General features: G+C 43.9%; 1 protein-coding gene across 4 annotated transcripts in view; it reads left to right on the top strand.

The window, feature by feature from the left end:
- The window catches only part of AFF1 (AF4/FMR2 family member 1), a 146553-nt gene that overhangs the window by 106391 nt on the left and 23591 nt on the right, over window positions 1-16571 (top strand). For all 4 annotated transcript variants that reach the window (XR_006296149.1, XM_043572230.1, XM_043572228.1 and 1 more), the window contains exons 11-15: window positions 3125-4093; window positions 13679-13782; window positions 14819-15062; window positions 15742-15833; window positions 16019-16079. Coding sequence is in view for 3 of the 4 variants with exons in the window: in XM_043572230.1 (XP_043428165.1) it covers window positions 3125-4093; window positions 13679-13782; window positions 14819-15062; window positions 15742-15833; window positions 16019-16079 (1470 nt within the window). In the remaining variant the exon portion in view is untranslated. The remainder of the gene's footprint in view (window positions 1-3124; window positions 4094-13678; window positions 13783-14818; window positions 15063-15741; window positions 15834-16018; window positions 16080-16571) is intronic.

Raw genomic sequence — 16571 nt, 5'->3', positions numbered from 1 at the left:
CCCTACATTTTGAGACTCATAACGACATTTTTACGAAGAAAAAAAAAAAAAAAAAGGAGACATATTTGTGCATAGCTCAAAACTTTTTATTCAGAACCACAATTTATCCTAAAATGCATGAACTTCCACCAATTTGAGGAGTTAGGAGATGTAAAGGGACGTATCGTCAAACATTTCTTAAAACTTATTGAGGAGCACTTGGGTGGCTCAGTGGGTTAAACATCCGACTTTGGCTCAGGTCATGATCTCGCAGTTGGTGGGTTCGAGCTCTGCCTTGACAGAGCGGGATTCTCTCTCTGCCCCTCCCCCACTCGTGCATGCTCTCCCTTTCAAAATAAATTTAAAAAAAAAAAAAAAAAACCTAGTGAAAATCCGGTATTTTTTTCACACCCAGTGTGCAGTGTTGGGGTTGCACCAGCACTGGACTGGGAGACTGGTGGCAGGGCATGAGGAAAGGCAGGGGAAGAAAGGAAAGTCCAAACCTTGGTCCTGTCCAGCGTTTAAAATTCATCTTAAAATCTATTTCATTCAATCCCTTAATGTAAAAGTTTTCCTTATCCCAACACCCAAATAATATCTGATCTTAAAATAATTCTATCCATTTTACATCTTTTTTTTTTTTTTTTAGAAGGACTAAGCCTTCTTTTTTTTTTTTTTAATTTTTTTTTTTCAAAGTTTATTCATTTTTGGGACAGAGAGAGAGACAGAACATGAACGGGGGAGGGGCAGAGAGAGAGGGAGACACAGAATCGGAAACAGGCTCCAGGCTCTGAGCCATCAGCCCAGAGCCCGACGCGGGGCTCGAACTCACAGACCGCGAGATCGTGACCTGGCTGAAGTCGGACGCTTAACCGACTGCGCCACCCAGGCGCCCCTCCATTTTACATCTTTATGGCAGGTCTGTAGAAGGGATTGTCCATACCTTTTCTCCTTGTCTGGGCACATAAATTCAATTTTACCCTGCAATTGGGCCATATGCCTTCCTTCTGGACAATTTTAGGACCATAGTTGAAGAAAATGTGTTTTATTTCTGTAACCAGGACATTCCTTTAGTAGGACATTCCTACTAAATGTATCTTATCCTGCCCTGTTTTGGGGTGGGGGGACAACAGATGTTATTTATACCAGGAATGACTTTCCTTTTGGTTCACGAATAAATACTCTTCTATAGAGCATGTCAGTGATGTCAGTGGGGCTGTAAACTTAGCCTTGGTGAGAGATCCATACCTCTCCCAAGAAAGGATTTGAAAGTTTTGGTTCCTAAGGTGATTGGCAAGTGATATATCTTAATGCCTTGTTCCTGGTTAGCACCCAGATTACCACACCCTCAAGCCTTTGCAGGAAGTCACATTTGACAAGTAGGTATTGGGTGCTAATCTTTTCTCCACTATTAACAATCATCCTGTCTTGTTAGAATATGGAATACAGTTTTAGATTTCCTGTGGCAAAATAAATGCCTGGCACATTAGAGTAGTTTCCTTCTTCCTTCCCTTCTGCTCTGAAATTCAAATGAGAGCCTGGGTGTAGAGTTGATATTGAAGGAGATATATTAAGCAGCAATGAGGGGTAAGCAGAAAAAAAACAGTTCTGCAGCCCTCCTTCTGGCTGAACTATGGTCCTACCTGGTTCCTTACAGTTCCTCTTCTGTTTTCATCACACCAAGCCCAAAACTACCTACCTGATCATTTTATTACCTAACTTTTTTTTCTGGTAAAAAATCCTTTACATTATATCCACGTCTTGACGTATCAATTTGTAGTGTTTTTATAGAATTGAATTATTTGGGACATTCCACTTCAGAAAGTTGTTAGCAGTCTTTCCTGTAAAATATCATCCACCTACTGGGGTGATCTGCTTATCCCTAATCTCTAACCAGTTAAATCCTATGTGGAATATCTTTCAGTTAACTCTCTGGTACATTGCATATATGGTTTAGTCACTCATACAAACCACAGATCAGAATGGATCTTAAAAAACATGTAGCATGTCGGTGATGTGCTGCCCTTTTAAAAGGCATAATCATTGCCTACTCTATTAGACACTAATGTTTCCATATGGCGTAAAATGTATAGGTGCTGTAACATGCCTGTAGAAATGCTTTAAGTAAGTATCTCATGTACATCACTGTATTGCAAATATAAGAGTGGAACTTGGAGACAGAAACGTCTTTGGGTCATTCTGTTAATAATCTACTTGGAGAGACGTGTTAGGATGCATCAATAGCCAGTGAGCAACAAAGATTTGAAAAACAGTTAAGATACCAGGAGAAGCCAGGAACTTCTGTTTGTTTGTCCTATCAGATGTACGTATAATCAGTGTCATCTCACTGCTCTTAATTGTGTGTTCTGGAGCCACCCTGTGTTTCTTAGAAAAACAGATCCTATTTCAGATAAGATTGCCTGTAACAAGAGACGTAATGTTTGAATTTTAAAGACTTCAAGTGGGACTAAATTCAAGTGGTTAATGCACCTTCACTTGATTCTTTTACCCAAGCGAGGTGTAAAATTTGAAAATCAAGCCGTATTCCACGACATACTGCAAACCTTGTCATGTGTAAATGTTTAATGTTTTTAAGTAAAGAAATGAAACCAAGTCTTGTGGAAAGTGCTTTTCAGTTGAAAAGTATGTCAAAAAAAAAAAAAAAGGATAAAGCCTATAGGTAATCACTAAGATTATTAGTTTACTCATTAGCCTTCTGAAAATCCTTGATAAAAGGATTCTGTTTATTCTTCATTTTTCCCTTTATTTTCTGATAGGATAGTGTAGGGGCCAAAATGTGTCATTTCTGTCTAAATTACACTGGAATTACTATTAGAACAAAATCCTTGCTACAAAGATTTCTCCCCAGTTGTCAGTGGTCTACATCGGTCAATATCTCATGGTCTGTTATTAGTCGATATCTGCTACGGCAAAATTCCTGTAGCACAAAAAGATGGGAAGATTGTTTTAAGAGTTAATTATTAAGAGGCTCTGACCTGTATCTAGAGGGGATAAAAAGGACTCGAATTCTTAGGTTGGGAATGATTACGTCTCCCTGGGAGAGTCCTATACAATTGGGTGACTAGCACAGAAGGGTTTATCATCCTTGGTCAGCTCACATTCTTCTCTACTCCTTGGTTTTTAGCCCGAGCCTCCTACAACAAACAAATGGCAGCTGGACAACTGGCTGACCAAAGTGAGCCAGCCAGCAGCAGCGCCGGACGCCCTGGGGAGCGCGGAGCCTCCGCCTCGGCACCCAGAGAGTAAGGGCAAGGGCGGGGGCGACGGTGGTGGTGGTGGTGGTGGTGGTGCCGCCAGCCACGAGCGCTCGGAATCCAAAGATCCTGCCCTCAAGAGCTCCGGCAAGGGCCCTCGGGGCCCCTCGGAAGGCCTGCACGCCGGCAAGAGGAGCTGTCAGAAATCCCCCGCCCAACAGGAGGCTCCCCAGAGGCAGACCGTCGGAAACAAACAGCCCAAAAAGCCCGTCAAGGCCCCTGCGCAGGCAGACTCGCGGGCCAGCCTGCAGGTGGAAAGTGAGCCGGGACCCCCTCCCTATGGCTCCAAAGACCAGCCTTCCAAAGACAAGCCCAAGGTGAAGACGAAAGGGAGGCCCCGCGCAGGAGACGGCCGAGAGACCAAGCCCGTGGCGCCCGGCCCCAGCCCCAGCCCCAGTGAGAGGAAGAAGCACAGGAGTGGGCCGCTGGCCCCCTCGAAGGCGCTCTCGGGCCCGGAGCCCACGAAGGACAATGTGGGGGCCAGGAGCCCCGAGCACTTTGCCCTGGTCCCCTTGACCCAGAGCCAGGGCCCGCCCCAGGGCGGCGGTGGAAGGACTAGCGGCTGCCGGCGTGCCGTGGTTGTCCAGGAAGACCGCCGGAAGGACAGGCTCCCGGGGCCCACAAGAGACCCCAAGCTGCTCTCCCCGCTCAGGGACACCGCTCCCCCGCCAATCTTGATGGTGAAGATAACCCTCGACCTTCTTTCTCGGATACCCCAGCTTCCTGGGAAGGGGGGCCGCCAGAAGAGACCAGAGGACAAGCAGCCCGCCACAGGGAAGAAGCCTGATCCCGAGAAGAGAGGCGCAGACAGTTCAAGCAAGTTGGCCAAAAAGAGAAAGGTGAGTGTAGGTGCCTGGCTTTCCCCAGCCGTGTGGATTGTACCTCCTGTTGGCTTGGGGCTGGCTCTGACCCCTGAGTTGTCCTAGAAGAGACGGGGAATCTTTGCCTTGATCTGATGTAGCCTTTGCTCCGACACCAGAATTACCCTCTCCCTGAGGATCTGCATGCTTCTCCCTCTGCCAGCGGGCATTACCAGATGCCAGGTCCCTTCAACAGTCTGAAAAGGGGAGGCAGTCCTCCTAAAGGATGTCTTGTTTTAGGATAATGTAGCATTTTGGGGGTACACTTTTATTTTTTCCGATAACATTGGTATTTACCACCTGGCCCATGATTAGGTTTTGTCCTAGAAATTAAAATTTTAATGTACTGAAATGTTAATTAGTATTCTGAATTAACTGAAAGAACTGCTATACTCTAAATTTTACTCCCGTAATATTCTTTTTAACACCACCAATATTACATCTATATTTTAACTCACGGCTGCCTAACATTTCCTTAATTTGAAACTACCAGATTTAGAATTTGTGACCTCTATTAAAGACTTTTATTAATAAGCAGAACATTATAAAAAAAGGTTATAGAGCTATTAAACACATGGTTGGGATATCTTGTTGAGTAATACAGGCTGGTAATGGTATGTTGTGAGGTATTAAAAATCTGTCATTTCATTTATCATAATTTTTGGAAACTTCACTTTAAGGAATAAACACAGTGAAGAAGGTTAAAAAAAAAAAATCTCACATTACTTAAGACCCTGAGTTAACTTGGACATACTATTCATTTGGACAATCTCCTTCCTTCCTGTATTCTGAATCACTGAGCTCCTGATACTCTTCATGGTGAAAGATAAGCAGGTTTTTTCCCCAGTGGCATTCCAGCCTAATCTGTCCCAAGATTCAGAACGAAAGGCACAAGAAGGGCCAGCTCTTTCCTGCTGACAAGGGATAAAAGTTTTAACACTCTCACAAGTCCACCAAAACCTTCTTACTCAGTTGTGGAAATTGAGCTAAGAATAACAAAGGACAAAAAGATCATGAAGCCTGCTGTCCTGTCTGTGATTCGACCAGTTACTCCACTAGGTTAAAAATATAACATGACTTTATCAAATAGCGAAGGGTGACTGTTTTCTCCAGAAGCTTGTTGAATGAGACCTGAGGGTGTGCATTACCACCATAACCGCAGCCGGCAAGTCAAGCGGGGTGGGATCCAGTGCCGATTGGTGGTGCTGTTTCAGCTAGAAGGGGGCATGTCCCAGGTCAGAGAACCCTTAAAACGGTATGCGTATGTGTTGAAGGTGTAAAACTTCACGGATAAAAGTGTGATGGTTCTGGGTAGGAAAAAGGTGCCTGCATCTCATACCCATGAGAAAGGTTCAGAAATATACTCCTTCACCTCCCCTTCCTCCTGGGAAATCTTTTAATCACTTAACCTCCAGCCACCATGTTCTCGTCTAGTCTCCAGTGACCCTTCTGCAGTAGCTGGAGTGGGGAGAAATACTGGCTTCTAAAATACTAACCCAGTGTGGATGTTAGAAATGGAGGCTCCCCTGGACAGTTCTTAGCCCCGTCCATACCCCAGCACAAAACTAGAAGCATCGCTTGCAGCTCCATAAAGGGAAACTCAGCTCTCCCTGTTGAGGATATGAGCTGTGCACTCTAAAAGCCATTCCCAGCCCTTGGCCTTGCTCCACCAGGGCAGCTAATTGATCTCTTTGTTTAGAGGATGGAGAAATAATGACCCCCCTCCCCCCCCACCTTAGTCAGATGCATGCTTTCTTGGGTGTTCGGCAGGCGGCAGAGAGAACTGCCCCTGGGAACAGTTTGCCTCTCTGCTGTGGTACTGATAGGATCGGGGTCTGAACCAATGTGATGGTCACCAGGGAGCCTTTAATGCTGATGGCAAGGTTTGTGCCCCCCTCCCTTCCTCTCTCCATTGGTGTTTCCTAAATCCTAATGTCTAGTGGAGCTGGGGACCACTGGAGCAGAGCCATACCACAGGGCCAAGATTGTACAAAGCTAGTTCTTTGGATTGAGAAGTACCTCCCGTGTGCCACTTTTCAACATCATGGATCTAGGCAGTGAGGAATTCCTTACCTAATGGATGTCACTAGTTAGAAGCTTTCAGATGAATAAACTTAAAAATAATTCAGCTGTATACTTATTTCATGATCAGAGAATCATGACCCTTTGTTTTTATACCTATTGTGTTCCAGGTAGTATGAATATTGGTCATAGGAACCTGAGATCCTTCCCTTTGCAGGCGGGCTTCCCCCTTTTCTGTTGAGACCCCATTGACTCCCTTTGTTCAGGGCAGCGTGACTGTGGCCTTTCCCATAGTGTAGCTGCTCCTCCAGCATGTGGGGTTGGACCCCAAGGCAGGCAGGACTGTTCTCGTTTTAAGACTGAGCGCTTTTCCACAAATTTGGATGGTGAAAATTTGTTCATTGCCTTCATTTTAAGTGGGAGCACTAGAAAAAGCTGTCTGCAGAAGTAATGAGAGCAGTTTGAAGAATGTACCTTATCCTTCACATTAGTGAAGTTTAGCTTTTCTTTTGTATTTTCTTTTCTTTTTTTTAGGTAGGCTCCATGTCCAACATGGGGCTTGAACTCATGACCCTGAGATTGAGTCACATGCTCGACTGGACTGAGCCAGCGAGGTGCCCCTGAAATTTAGTTTTTCATTTAAATTCAGTGTGTTCCTTTCCTGATGCAAAATTTAGCAACTATTTTCAGAGTGTTAATGGATCCTTAAAGCCACTGTAGGCTTAAAATTGTGAGAAGATAATCCTAAAGACTTACAGTGGATGACAGTAGCTGTGATGAAGCTGTCAGATATGGCACCTGAAAGAGTGGGCAAGGAGCAGTTTGTGAGGAGAAGTGGAGAAAATTAGGGGAAACACGCATGACTTGACCGAGTGCTCCTTACATAAACTACAGAATTTCATCAACTTGATTACAGTTTAGGATTTAGGGGGCGCGCCTGGGTGGCTCAGTCGGTTGAGCATCCGACTTCAGCTCAGGTCATCATCTCCCGGTTCATAGTTCAAGCCCTGCATCAGGCTCTGTGCTGTCAATGCAGAGCCCGCTTTGGATCCTCTGTCCCCCTCTCTGTGCTCCTGCCCTGCTCACGCTCTCTCTCAAAAATAAATAAAACATTAAAAACAAAAAGAACTAGAATTTAAAACACAACTTATGTTTTCATTTATATAATTTGTAAACCAAGCTTATGTTGCTCAGACTTGGAAGAAAAATGAAAGTCAAGAAGCACAATATAAGAAATACAACCAGTCTAGTGCAGTTGAGAGCATTTAACAACATACTTAACACGCACAAAGCTCCATGCGTGAGTTAAGTTTTATTCTAGGCACTTTTGTTGACAGTATCTCATTTAATTTCAATCATTGTATAGATCATCTTTCAAATGAAATGCCAGCAGGTCCTAACCATGGTGTAGACATATGTCTGAACAAGGAGGTATATTCATTCAAGCCTGTCTTTTCCTTTCTCTTAATAGCTGCTTTACGGACCAAGAAGCTTTGGCATTTCGTGAAATACAATTTCAGAGCTATCATTTATGTCAGTTTTGGAGAATGGGTAAAGGAAGTTAGGGGATGTAGTGCATTTTTATTGCTTGAGGATGGTTGGTTCAGTCCCTTCGTTCTCTCCAAGATCTGTCTTTCCTTAAACTACCTATTGAGATCAACATTCCCAGTTACTCTTCTTCAACATCAAGGGTTTGAAAAGTCATCCCTATAAAGAAACTAGAAGTTTCCTCAAGTCACTGATATCTAATTCCTTCATGCCTTGTTAGTTACTCTGCATCATGACCATGTGAGTGTGGTGTGAAGACTGTCTTAAACCATTCTTAATGCCTGTGTATTTCCTCACCAAAAAGAAGGGCCAAAGGTGGGCTAATTTTCCTTGTCTGTCGTACTTATCCCAGTGAATGTAAGCTGTCTTCTCCGGAAGTCCCTGCCCTCGTTCTCGGTGCTGATTGGACCACTGTGTCATCGTCTTAGTGAACTTTGTGCAAAGGCACATCCCAGAAAGTCCCTGAATTGCCCAGAAGATTCTCCACTCTTCCCACCCCCAGGTGCTTGCCAAGCTCCTTTGCTTTCCTGAGGGAGAGGACAGTCTGGTAGTTTGAGTGCTGAGACACTGTGGGTTCCTTGTTCAGCTGCCCCCTTTTCTAGATGAGATCCAGAACGGCTCTAACATCGCTTGGCTGCTTAGCAACCAGTGGGTCTGGAGCTCACATGTGCTGACCCCTTCCAGTCCAGCAATGCTCTTATCTTTCACACCTGATGGGGGTTTCTTTTTGTACACAGGTGTCTGGTGGGGGGATTACTGGAGAGAGGCACAAGGTTACAGCTCAAGGGCAGTGTATGGACACTGACAGAGTGTCATCCCTGGCCCAGTCCCCGCATTGTCCCTGCTCCTGCCACTCTAGTGCTCCCCCCACACCCTTCTACATCAGTTTCCCTTTCAGATGCCCCTCATCTTTCCCTGCCGTAGCAAAGCTTGTGGTAGACCATCTTTCTACCTGTTAGAAATTTTATGGCCTAAAGCTGTCTTCATGTTCCTTCTGCCACCTTTGGGTACATAGATGGTGAGCCAGATGCTGGGGTGGGCATGAGGCTGCCCTGGGGGTGTTCTTTTTCAGGAACCAGCTTGGCCCAGCACAGTCCCCATCTCTTCCTTGTATGGTCTTCATGCTTGCCCTTCCACTGGACTCTGTAGGTGGAGCGCCATTTGGCAGATAATCCTTGGCCGCCTGACCCACCGGGTTAAGAAAAGCAAACAAGTCAGTTAGGAACCAGTCATCAGCCAGCAGCCTCCTTTTGTTGTAGATATAGGCCCTGTTTGAGATGCTTATCCTTCTAGAAAAAGAGAACTTCTGAAGCCCAGACCTTAGACAAGGGTTCCTTGTAAGGGGGGGTGATCTGTGAATAGGCCAAAGGGCAAAGGAGACGTCTTTTTCCTCTTGAAGACGGAGTGCATCGCTCTTGTCTCATTTTCTTTTTCTTTTTTTTTTTTTTTTTCCTTTTCTCTCTTTTTTTTTTTTTTTTTTAACATTTATTTATTTTTGAGAAACAGAGTGAGACAAAGCGTGAGTGGGGGAGGGGCAGAGAGAGGAGACACAGAATCCGAAGCAGGCTCCAGGCTCTGAGCAAGCGGTCAGCACGGAGCCTATTGCAGGGCTCGAACCCACGAACCGTGAGATCATGACCTGAACTGAAGTCGACGCTCAACCGACTGAGCCACCCAGGTGCCCCTTGTCTCATTTTCAAATGGCTTCGTGTCCCAGGAAAATCTTAAGAACTCCTTGCCTCCTTTTCAGTCTTGGAATTCAAGTGTGCATTTCCTGCCGCTCAGTATTGCTTGGCTCCCTGTTTAATGGCCCTTTCCTAAATCCACCCCGAGACTTGTCTTGCAGTCCTGTTTCCAGGGGCTTCAGCTGTGCCATCAGCTGCCAAACTTGCTTTCTGTGCCACCGGACAAATACTTACTCTGGGGAAGCCTCTGTGACTGTTCCAGACAGAGGATGACAGGGTTCCAAGTGCATAGTGTACAGAAATACTAACCTCAAGCCCACAGGCTTGAACTCAGGCGAGGAAAATCACCAGAAGGGGAATGTTGCTTTATTTGGTTTAATGGCTTACTTTCTACCAGCTTAAAGAATATTATCAGCTTGTAAGTTCTACACATCAATATAATCAGTATATTATTCCAGTAAGTGCCAACACAGTTGTTAAATGCTTGTGTCGAAGTTATTGTGTGGTAACTTCTTGGGGTTTTTTGGCTGTTCTCTTGAGTCGCTGATTGGCGCAAGCCAGGGTTATGTCCGGTCTGTGAGGATTGACTCATTATGAATCTTATTTTCATGTGTGGTGTATAAGGTCTGCCACTTTGGTTTTATAGTCCTAAGCAGCATGAAGATCTATAAACAAAAATTAACTCACATTCCACCTCTGGGGTTTGGTGGGTTTTGCTTGTTTGTTTGTTTGTTTGTTTTGTTTTTAAGGAAGTAACCTTGTGGACAGTTTATGCCTAATTTTGCCTTGGGAATTTACCCTAAATGTCATTAATTGCCTGGAAACACCTTCCACTGGAAAAAGTATGTATTACTAACTACTCCACGTGCAAGTTAATATCTGTATATTTTAGCAAATTCTCTGACTTTCCAAAGATAAATCTCCCATCTTCTTGCACTGTTTGCTTGCCAACTTTCTAGCCTTTAATCTAAAACTCAGGAGAATTCATTGGGTCCACTGGTGGCAGAGACTCTTGGGCACAAGTAGGTTCATTTGTTTTTTTACTATTTATTTATTTTTGGAAGAGAGCTAAAGCACAAGTAGGGTAGGGGCAGAGAGAGAGAGATTGAGAGGGAGAGAGAGAACCCCAAGCAGGCTCTGCACCGTCAGCACAGAGCCCAGTGCGGGGCTTGAGCTCACGAACTGTGAGATCATGACCCGAGCTGAAATCAAGAGCTGGCCACTTAACTGACTGAGCCACCCCCATGCCCCAGGCATAAGTAGGTTCTTAACTGACAAGGAGGATAGTAGGGTTCTATTTTAACGCAGTCATTCCCAATTTACTCTCTTTTCTCTGCCAACATGGACTATCTCTCAAGTGTTACCATTATGAATTGTTGAATGGGGATCCATGTGCTGGGCAGAATCCCAGGAGGCTTCTCCTGGCATGTGCCAGTGCCTTTCATTTCTTCTGAATTGTGCTCCTGAATTCTGCTGCTGGCCTGTGTTTAATGTCACAGGAGAAACGGCTGTGCCTTTTAGATGTAGCTATTCATTTACATCACGTTATCTCCTTACTAGGTCCCCCGAGATACTTTTTCTCCAATATTCTGTAATAAATAGTTATATTTTTGAGCAGCTGGTTTGTTTTTTTTATCTTATTTAGCCTGTACATTTTATTATTCCTTCTTTGCATTAGCTAATTGGAAGTTCAGAGCCCAGTTTGCAGATTGGCTCTTGAAAACTGTAGCACAGCACTGTCCACTAGAAATACAATGTAAACCACATATGTAATTTAAAATGTTCTAGTAGCCACATTAAAAATATAAAAAGCCTCACCCAGGTGACTCAGTCCTTTGAGTGTCCAACTCTCGATTTTTAGCTCAGGTCATGATCCCAGGGTCATGGGATCAAGCCCCACATCAGGCTCCATGCTGAATATGGAGTGTGCTTAAGGTTCTCTCCATCTCTCTCTCTCTCTCTCTCTCTCTCTCTTTCTGCCCCTCTTCCCTGCTCTCTTTCTCTCTAATAAAAAAAATATATATATATGCACACACACACACACATATATATATGTACATAATGTATGTAGCACCAAAAAAAAAAACCAGTGAAAATAATTTAAACAAAAAAACCTGTATATCTGTTTTTGAGAAAGGTATCACACAGGGGTAGGGGATCAGAGAGAAAGAGAACCCCACGCAAGCTCCTTGTTTTTAGCACAGGGCCTGACATGGGACTCAATCTCTCAAACTGTGAGATCAAGACCTGAGCCGAAACCAAGATTCAGATGCTTAACTGACAGAGCCACCCAGGTGCCCCCACAGTGAAAATAATTTAAAAATTTTTATTTAATCCAGTATATCCAAAACATCACTAACTTCATTGTTTAGTCAATATAAAAATAATTACATTTCTCATTTTTGCACTGTCTTTGAACTTAATCACTTTGGACTACCCATGTCCAGGTTCTTTCTAGATGCTGTCTGGGGGCTGTCCAGAGTGTGCAGGTCCCACAGAATCAGCCTCCAGGAAGGTAAAGGCTTTCCCTTGGATTTAAGTTCTCGTCTATATCCATATTTACCCTTTTTAATAATCTCACTTGTACATACACCAAGAGATTAAAAACCTGTTACCTTTTCTAAGCCCCTATGGTCAATTTTGGAACAGGAAATAAAACTGTTTTTCCAAAGGAGATAGGAAGGGCTGAACGCATGTACACACTTAGGCACATTTGTTTGCAGAATGTCTGGAGGAGGAGGGGTATGTTTTTCCTCTTTCCCCATCTTTTGAGCAGGGCCAGGCTGTTAGGGTTGGGGTAGAGCTTGAGCCTACACCTCTTAATTTATTCATTTTACTTGGAGAAATTCAGGGAATGAAGGAGAGACTGTGGTGAAAACCAGGGCCTCCCACAATCAGTTAATATGAAGAATGTTTTTTTCCTTTAAGGCTTTGAGAGAGGATCTTAGGTTTTTTCGGGATTGTCCTAGTTTCACTGGCCGTGTCCCAGATTTCTCTTGGTGAACTGACAGTGGGAGGAGTTTGGTTCTAAATGTGCATCAGAATTAAGGACCTCCCACCTGTCACTTCACTGCTGCTTACCGTTCTTCCCACAGAGCGGTCATGTGAGTCCAGACCAGTGGGAAGGAAGCCATTGCGAAGTCACTCGGTCTGTGTTAGACTTGGTGTGAACTTGGTCTGCATGTTGACAAATGACAAATAAAGAATTCTTTGCTGTCTTAGCGATTGCATGTTTATCTTGTACTTTAGTTGGTATAAACGTGTTTTTGCGATTACGTGCGTCTCTGTAGAATTAAATATCTGTTTTGCTCATCACTCTTCTCTCAAATTATACTTATCCTTCAGTTTTTTCAAATTTTTTGAAAAATAAAAACATGTGTCCCCATATCTATGTAGAGAAATATAGGGGCGCTTGGGTGGCTTAGTCGGTTGAGCGTCTGACTTCGGCTCAGGTCATGATCTCACAGTCTGTGAGTTCGAGCCCCGTGTCAGGCTCTGTGCTGACAGCTCAGAGCCTGGAGCCTGCTTCAGATTCTGTGTCTCCCTCTCTCTCTGCCCTGCTCATGCTCTCTCTCTGTCTCAAAAATAAATAAAAATATTAAAAAAGAGAAATATAAAAACAGTCTTTAAAAAAGGGAGGTATCTGGGTGGCTCAGTCGGTTGAGCATCCGACTTTAGCTCAGGTCATGATCTCATGGTTCGTGAGTTCGAGCCCCTCATTGGGCTCACTGCTGTCAGCGCAGAGCCAGCTTTGGACCCTCTCTCTGCCCCTCCCCTGCTTGCGTGTGCGTTCTCTCTCTCTCTCTCTCTCTCTCTCACTCACTCACTCACTCAAAAATAAACATTAAAAAATTAAAAGTTATAAGAAAAAAATTAATAGGCGTCGAGTGGATGGTTCTTGTGAAAGAAAGGGAGATACCCTCATTCATAAAATCATCTTTTATTGCTGCGACTATGCGTGTCTTATTGATTCTTTTATGTTTAAAAAACTTCAGTAATTTGTTGAAGACCATCACTCTTGTCAGCTATTACTTAGACATCCTCCCTTTCCTAGGTGGGAAGAATACTCCTTCCTCAGGCAGAAATCTGTCTCAGTACAAACCTCATCAAATCTAGATTGTCTGCTTCCCTCCACCACCCCCCCCCCCCCACCGCCGACACACACGTGGTGTAGGTACCTGTAAGTCTGCTGTGTGGTATAGATGTCGCCGAAAGTCTAATTACTGTCGTTACTTTGCCGTGTAGTCTTTTCTGTTTTGTCTGCATGACTGTGTTTATAACTGTGTACTTTGTTATGCTGCACTCATAGGGTGACACAGAGAAAGACCATGATAGCAAGAAAGCCAGACTGGAGAAAGAAACCAAGGCACAGCCATCATGTTCATCTTCCCATAAAGATTCTTCTAAAACAAAGTGAGTATAGAGATTAACAACAGCCTTGAAAGGTGATCGAGTCTTCCTGGGTCTTGACTGGGCAAAAACATTTCTCTCTTGCAGTAGGAGTGGATTAACACACACGTCCAGCTCAGATGTGCAGATAGGTTGGTTTGATGTTGCTTTCGTCCATGGAAAAGGACCTTTTAGGAATTAGCAATTCACTGAGCAGCAAACTTGGGTTTATCAAAGGCATTTTAACAATGGAAAATTTCCAGAACTTCTGGAAACAGCTTCTTTCTAAAAGCGTTTTAAATAAAAACTAGAAAGGTGCTGCTATTACCCTGCTCTTCAGAATTGGAAACCAAGGCACAGAGAGAGAAGATGACTTGTCTGTAGTCACAGAATTCTTGAGAGATGGAACCAGCACTTGAACTCTGAGAGCCTGGGTTCAGCGCTCTTTCTTGAAGCAATTACTAGGAATGCACATGCCTGCTCACTATGTCTCTTGCTTTGGAGAGAGAGGGCCAACGGGAAGGGGAGTAGTTCCAAGAAGGTATGAATATAGAAAGTAATTGTTATTCACTCTCTGGTTAAGTCAAGAAATCACTTCCCAACAGGACTCGGCAAAAGAAAGTGCATAGTGTCACTGGCTGGGAGCCAGCAGAGATTTGAGAGGGAGTCAGGGAGGGAGGGTGTCTCGAAGTAACCAGCTGGGCTTGCCCACTTGTCAGAGAAAAATACAGGTTGGGGAGTAGCTAATAAGACTAAATGGGTTAGGGGAGGTTAGGATCTCTGGCAGGCTCTGCAAGCTTAGTGACAAATTCCACCACTTAATCCATTGTTCATAGATAGAACTAGATCTTTCAAAGGTACCAAAAGTCTCTGAAATTTGGCCTTTCTAGATCTTTCAAAGGCACCAAAGTCTCTGTAATTTGGCCTTTCTACAAAAATGGATTTCATGGTCTGATTTCTTAATTTTTGGTGTCAGCAGCCATTTATCTTACAACTAAACAACTAAGTTATGTGGTTTGTGTTCTTCCTTAACTCAATTTTGAGTGATGTTTCTTTCCAGAACACCCAGGCCCTCCTCTGAGCCCTCAAAGAAGGAAATGCTTTCCCCCCAACTTGTGTCCTCCTCGTCCTCATCCTCATCCTCCCAGAAGCCAGCCAAGCCTGCACAAAAGAGGCCAAAGCGGGAAGCGGACCAGGACCCTCCCCAAAGTGCCAGTAGTAGCAAGGGCAGCCACAAAGACTCCTCTGCTCCGAAGCACAGAAGAGTGGAGGGGAAGGGATCTGGAAGCTGTACAGAGCACAAAGTAAGCAAGGGTTGCTGGGACATAGGGAACGGAGTCCATCGATACATCTTTAAATTCCCATTAAGAGAAGTTCCCAGTGGTGGTATTGCAGTGAGTTATTTGTGTTTAAAGTTCTACTTCTTAGAGGGAGAGTAAAAAGATGGTTAATATTCCATGTAAGTTTAGATATCAGTTTATTCATCTTAAAGTGACTCAGAGGTTGAAAAATCAGAAACAGTTTTTGTGTTAATTTTCTCTCAGGTGATTTGCAATAAAAATTGGTTACTCTGGTTAGTTCTCAGTTTGGATGTTTGATGTCAAATACTTTCACTATTGGTTATAATGGGACAAAATTAGCCACTTTTCAAATACAAGTCAAATACAAGTTCTTCTCTTCCCACTAACCTGTGTGTGTGTGTGTGTGTGTGTGTGTGTGTGTGTGTGTATTGACTAAGAGAAAATGTTATGTTTAGCTTTGTTGAATATCTCTTCTGGACATTCTTGTCTTTTTAGTCCTCAATATAATCAGAACCTACAGTGTCAGTCGAATCTAGCCGGGAAAATGCTAAACCAAGCTAAACTGTGCAGTGCTTGATTTCATCTTTTTTGAACTATATTTTGGTCTAATTTAGAGGGGTGGTACCTTTAGGTCAATGGTTTTAACTGTTGGAGTGTGATCTGTATGATGATTTTTTTAAAGGGATCTTCTGGAGATACTGCAAATCCTTTTCTAGTGCCTTCTTTGCCAAATGGTAATTCTAAACCAGGGAAGCCTCCAGTGAAGCTTGACAGGTAAGACCCTGGATGCTCACCGCTCCTGCTTTTTTCACTTTTCCTCTGCCCCTTCTCTGCTGACTCCCTCCTCTGCCCTCTGTCTCCTCCCATTGCTTTCTTCCCTCTTAGTCTTAAGTCCTCTTGCCCCCGGTAGTAATTTCTAGGTTCCTGTGACCCACCCCTGATCTTTGCTTCTCTTTCAGACAACAAGCAGATTTTCACATGAAGGAGGCCAAAAAGTTGAAGCAAAGAGCAGAGTTAATGGTCAGTTTGGCTCTTCTTCCCTTTGGTAGAATGTGTTCTGATAAGTTATCTGTAGTTTGCCATCTCACTGAACAGCGGGGGTGGGGTAGGGAGGGTGGGGGCAGGGCGAACATTGGCCACAGTGTAAGTGGGATCAGCGGGGTCTTAAGGAACAAGGGGTAAGGGATTCTTAGTGAAATTATTTTCTCTGACTCAGTCTGAGCGTGGGCGAATATACAGTGTACCTAGTGACAAGTTTTATATCTAAACGAATGGAAGTTAAATCCACCTGGTAGTGTTTGATTTAACGCATGAGTGCTTCCTTGTGCCACTGAATGAATTCCTTGGATGTGAAAGACAAGTTCTGCTATTGAAAGTCTATGAATTTATGTTCAGCTTGAAACATTTCAAAAGGTGAGATAGTCTGTTTGCCTCCAAAATTAAAACCTTTGAGATAGTAACCCGTGGGAATGCAGACCAAAGGCTGTTAGGTAAAATTTTAAGATGAAGGTA

Source organism: Prionailurus bengalensis, chromosome B1 (assembly GCF_016509475.1).
Source record: "Prionailurus bengalensis isolate Pbe53 chromosome B1, Fcat_Pben_1.1_paternal_pri, whole genome shotgun sequence".
Classification (NCBI taxonomy): Eukaryota; Metazoa; Chordata; class Mammalia; order Carnivora; family Felidae; genus Prionailurus; species Prionailurus bengalensis.
Note: the sequence above shows the minus strand (reverse complement) of the source record. Positions and strands in the feature narration are given on the sequence as shown.